Source organism: Podarcis filfolensis (genome assembly GCF_964270895.1).
Source record: "Podarcis filfolensis genome assembly, chromosome: 4".
In the NCBI taxonomy this organism is placed as follows: domain Eukaryota; kingdom Metazoa; phylum Chordata; class Lepidosauria; order Squamata; family Lacertidae; genus Podarcis; species Podarcis filfolensis.
In genome coordinates this window covers 82,163,312-82,168,765 of record NC_139607.1, presented here as the reverse complement: position 1 = coordinate 82,168,765, position 5,454 = coordinate 82,163,312, and the positions used below count along the sequence as shown (strand labels likewise).

The following is a 5,454-nucleotide window of genomic DNA, read 5'->3' as shown; positions in this document are numbered from 1 at the left end:
CTCCTCCAAAAGTCTAGTTTTGTCCCCATCTTTCTCTCTGCTGAATTCAACAAGGGCAACACTGAGACTAACAGAGCCTCCAAGTGTCCCATTTTCCAGGGATGTCCCTGATTTGGAGAAGCCATCCCGGTTTCTGATTTGATCCCAGAATGTCCCACTTTTCTTTAGGATGTCCCTATTTTCATTGGAGAAACGCTGGAGGGTATGGAGTTATCCAACCCCCGAGCCTTCTGAAGGCAATCCTGTATAGGGAAGGGTTTTTTGTTTTTTTAATGTTTAATGTTTTTATGTATGTTGGAAGCTGCTCAGAGTGGCTGGGGCAACCCAGTAAGAAGTGTGGGGTATAAATAGTAAAATTATCATTATAGAATGGGACGTCCCTATTTTCATCAGAGAAATGTTGGAGGATATGGACTAAGCTGGGGAAATCACAGAACTGTAGAGTGGGAAGGGATCCTGGGGGTCATCTAGTCCAACCCCCCCTGCAATGCAGGAATCTTTTGCCCAACGTGAGGTTTGAACCCACCACCCTGAGATCAAAAGAGTCTCATGCTCTAATGCTACCTGGATTGGCTGTAAATTAAAAGGCAGGCAGGCAGGCAGGCAGGTTGCTTGGGCCTGGTTGAGGGCAGACTGAAGTTGGTGAGACAGGTACCCCATTCACTCTAATGGAGCGGCCTCCATTATACTGCTCTGTATTATAAATAGGATTTCTCTTATTTCTGAAGGAGCATTAAGGCTTGCTTGTGGTGATGGATTAGGCAAAAGTGGGCATTATAACTGGGCTTCACTTATGGCCTTGTTTGGCTGAGGTGCTTGTGGACGAGGCAGGGATGGCAGTATAAATATAAACCATCCTAAACGCTGGCACTTTTCTTTTCTACCCTTGAGCATAGCTGTCAACTTTCCCCTTTTTCTTGCGAAAGATCCTATTCGGAATAAGGGAATTTCCCTCAAAATTTCCCTCAAAAAGTTGACAGCTATGCCCTTGAGGCGTTGTGTTTTTAGGACCCGCCTTATTTTTACGCGTGCGAGTTGTTTCAAATGTCCCGTTTTCATGCCCTGGGACCTTAAAAGAGTGAAGGGTAATAAATAATAAGGGGGGCGGGGGACGCGCGCGGGAAACTTCTGAACGGTCGCGTAGCTTCGTTTGGCTCAATCGATTATGGATTTGGGAGGAGGGAGAACGCGGTTTATTATATTTTTATTTCAACCATGTGAAGGGAGTGTGAGGGGGGTGGGGTGCAGCAAAATAAGGTGCTATGGGAACAGTGAGGAGGAGGAGACCCGGGAGAGCGTCGCCTGAGGGGGAGCCAGGCCTCTTTCCCGAGCGCCTCAGCCCCTCCGCCTGAGGGAGAAGAAACAAAAGCCGGCGAGGCGGCGGCGGCGACGACGACGAGGCACAGGGGGAGCGGCGGGAAGCGGAGCCCAGTCAGAGGCTCCTGGCTGCGTGACGTCACCGCCCGGGCTGGCTATAGGCTGGCCGCTGAGCTCTCCGAAGCGGCGGCGGCGGCTCTGCCCGCTTCATTCAGCGCTTTCCGCAGCCTGTGTGCACTCGGGGGGCTCCCTCGCCAGCGACACACAGACCGGGCACAACTCCCCGCAGCGGAGGCCCAGGTAAGGGAAGGGGGGCGACGTCTCTTTTTCGCAGGGGTTCGCTTCCCGGCGGAACTCCCCCCACCCCACCTCTGCCTCTCGTCAGCCTTTCCCCCCCTCAGGGTCTCCCCTCGCGAAACAGCCTGCGGGGTTAGCTTCGGGGGGGGGGGCGGCCGTGGGGTGGGATGGGGGGCAGCCCCAGAAGGTGCACGAGGAGGGAGGGGGGTCCGCACAAGTCCAAACTTTGCCAGCCTCTGGAACTTGGTCAGGCTATGGGGGGGGGGGAGGGAAAACACACGCCTACCAAGCTGCTGAGTAATTTGAGAAAATGGGGTTGCCAATGCAGTTTATGGACTATGTATATTTTGGTCTATCTATATAGATTAAAATTTTATATCTATCTCTAGATACCCGTATATCTATATGTCTGCATATCACTAGACAGATATGTATCGCTATGTGATTCTCCCTGTTTTCTGAGATTTGGGAGGCAGCAGGGACCCGCTAGGATGCGGTCCTCAATTTCCAGGGCGCTCTCTTGCGTGTTTAAATCGCTCCGTCGACAACCCACCCTACCTCAGTCATTGTTCTAGATGCCGCCCGCTGAAGTGTGTTTAGTTTTGGGGGATGGGGGAGACCTCTGCAGCTGGAAATATTAATTTGAGGTAGCGGTGGTTAAGGGGGGGAAATAATAGAAGATGAGAGGGGAGTATCATAATGGTTTTCTTTTAAGCCACGGAAGACACATTTAATTATTATTTTTTCCTTTTTTTCCTTTTGCAGGCTGGATCTTCCTTTCCTCCTTAGCGAAGGAGAAAAAAAGAGGGAGGGAGCGTGAAGGACTGTGTGAAGGCAAGGCATTTCCCCGAAACATTGCCAGCATCCCAGCTCGAGCATCTGCAGCGAGAGAGGACGAGAGAGGATCCTCGTCTTTACGAAAAGCCTCCTCAATGAGTGCCAAGCTCTCCAAGGAGTTGAGGCTCTCCCTGCCGCCCTGCCTCTTGAATAGGACATCTGGCTCTTCAAATGCCAGTACCACCTGCATCGTGCAAATGGGGCAGCTCTTCCAGTCTTTCTCTTCCACTTTTGTTTTAATTGTTCTGATCGCCCTCATCTTCTGCCTGATTCTCCTCTCCCTCATTACTTTCCATGTCCACAAGAGGAAGATGAAGAAACGGAAAATGCAAAAGGCTCAGGAGGAATACGAACGGGACCACTGCAGCAGCACCAGCGCTGAGGCAGGTGGTTCGTGTGAAATACCTCAAGGAAGAGAAACATCCAGGCTGGGAAGAACCACCCAGGATTCTAATATCCAGTGTACTTCTGCTCCAGAACCACAGAAAACACATCCTGAAAGATCATGTTTGGACACAGATACTCCAGGGCTTTTGCACACAGTGGTATTGTCTTGATTTTCTTTCCTTTTTATTTTCTGTGGGGACCTCACCAAAAGACACTGTTTGGTGTTTGTACATATTTGAGTGGTTATCATTATAATCTTGAAGAAGATGAAGAAAAATTATTATTATTATTATTATTACTACTACTACTATTAATAAGGAAAGAAGCAACCAGAAATCAAACGCATGACAAATTTCATTGCGTTTCTCATTGACTTTTTGCAAAGAGAAGGATGCATCTTTATTTCTTTATTTTCCTTTCAGAGAAGACAAGAAAAGCTGCACAGTGCTACCAAATATAAAGTAATCTGCCCGAAAAGAAAAGGTGCAGACAGTACAATTGTGATGTACATATATAAATGATCTAGATTATATATAACAGCATATCTCTATTTCCCTACCCTTCTTTGTTGGAGATTATCCTTAAGTGTCATGGTATTTAAAGGACTGTATCACCGGCCAAGAATGAAAAAGGGAGGGAGAGATAACTGGGGCGGGGGGGGGGGGCGGGCGACAGAAAGAGGGAGAGACTACTTCTAAACATGCTTTTGGACTTTTGTCTCAGTGGCACTGGCAAGGTGAGGGGACTGTTCTGTTGACCAATTTGCAGTGAAGCATGAAAGATCTGACCTTCTCGTAAGGTTTCTTGTGTCAATAACAGTTCTCCCCTCCTCCTCTTTTCCAACACCATCACTCTCTTTTAAGAGATTGGCATAAAAAAATAAAACCACCTGCCCCTGATTAAGCATAAGCAAATAAAAAATGACCCTCCATCAACTGATGCTGATCTCCTTTTTAATTTTTTTTTAATTCCTCTCGCTTTCTCTCTCTCTGCAGTATTATATACCCTGTGCCCTGCAAAGCTGCGTATGCCAAACAGACTAGCTATGCTTCTATACCTATATCTATTATCTATGGGAGGGACTGGGGTTGTTACTCCACAGGAATGTTTTGGGTTGTATCTTTCTCTGTTTATCTCTTTAGGCATTTTCAATTGTAACAACCTTTTTCTTATATTAAATCTGGAATAAGATACCTTTTGTGGTGACCAAAACCAAGGTGACTGCAGTAATTTATTTTTATCCTTGAATCTTTGAAAAAGTTTCCACATTGCTAGTGTTGTAGGAAGTCTTATTTCAGATGACCCTCAGGGTCCCTCCTAACTCTACAGTTCTTTGAGTCTGTGTTGAGATTCCTGCATTGCAGGGGATTGGACTAGATGACCCTCAGGGTTCCCTGCATCTCTGTGATTTTATGCTACATTCTAAGCACCATCGTTTACCGCGTTATTCTTAACTTACAGTTTACCCTTCCGAAAATTCAGTTTTGCATTGGTATAACATGGAGATGTCTTCTACTGTTCTTACTGAGATATAGTTTTGGCATCTTCCTATCCAGAATACTGTATGGTAACAACATACGGTACCACTTATTCCCTCACAACTGCTCTTCTCTTGTGAGTCCAAACCCCCAAAGGGGGTGTGACAAAAATGTCATTATTAAAACATAGTATTTCAGAAGGGGGTGGTGTCCTTTCCCAAAGACAAATGACCACAAATTACTTGAGGAAAGTGTGTGGCTGTATGTTGTTAATACTGATAACAAAGGGAACTAAGTTAAACATTGTTAAGTTCCATTAATTTCAATGGGTGAGAGTAAAGTATGTGCCTTCAACTGCTATCCTACATTCATTTACTTGGTAATAATTTCCATTAAATATAGTAGGAGTTGCTTTCCAGTAAATTTTCATAGCACTGTACTTTACGTCTCCTCTAGAAGTTAAACTTCAATCCTCTACCTACTTACCTGGGAATAAGGTCTTTGAATGAGACTTACTTTTGAATAGGCATGCATAGCATTGCAGTGTTACTAAGGAACAAGTGTAATGGACAGAGTAAATGTGCCCAGGACTGTGATGTTATTAGGGCTCAAATGTGCTCAACTTTGCCGAAATGGTGCCCAAAGGTGTGTGGGATTGTTGTTTTGCAATTATTATCTCATTTCTTTCAATCAAATGAAATAGTACTTACAGGAAACACAGTAGATTTGGTTTAAAATTACTTTAAATCATCATCATCAGACATTATTTGCTGCCAGCAAGTGCCATGAGTCAGTCTTGTATATAAGCCCACAAAATGTACTAGCCTGCAAAGAAACAAAACAGTAGTGCGCTGGGGGTTGGCAGATAAGATATTGCAAGCTGTGTTTCTGTGCTGGGCACGGAAGAGGTGGCTTCCATCCTCTAGCAGCCTGCTTGGTTTTTATGTTCGGCACTGTGGAGGAACAAAGCACACTACATTGCTCAGTGGCCTGCATGGAATTTGTGGTAATCTATGACTACCAGGCCAGTACTTAAATACAAGGCTGCTTTAGGTGAGTTGTCTAAATTCCTAAAATCTCTTCTGTACCATGTCTGAGGGTGCAGAATCTCTTGGGTTTGTGTTAATTAATAGCAATA

At 45.6% G+C, this 5,454-nt stretch overlaps 1 protein-coding gene across 1 annotated transcript; it reads left to right on the top strand.

Moving 5' to 3' along the window:
- The first annotated feature begins 1,244 nt into the window (after window positions 1–1,244).
- LOC310760576 (uncharacterized protein C11orf87 homolog) lies at window positions 1,245–4,050 on the top strand. The gene is made up of 2 exons (XM_083609342.1): window positions 1,245–1,617; window positions 2,380–4,050. Exon 2 carries the CDS (start codon window positions 2,547–2,549, stop codon window positions 3,006–3,008), a length of 462 nt encoding a protein of 153 aa, XP_083465468.1. The 5' UTR covers window positions 1,245–1,617; window positions 2,380–2,546; the 3' UTR covers window positions 3,009–4,050.
- Window positions 4,051–5,454: the final 1,404 nt, after the last annotated feature.

What these genes read in the sequence shown, in the direction of transcription:
- LOC310760576 (XM_083609342.1), top strand. Translation starts at nt 2,547, where the DNA reads ATGAGTGCCAAGCTCTCCAAGGAGTTGAGGCTCTCCCTGCCGCCCTGC.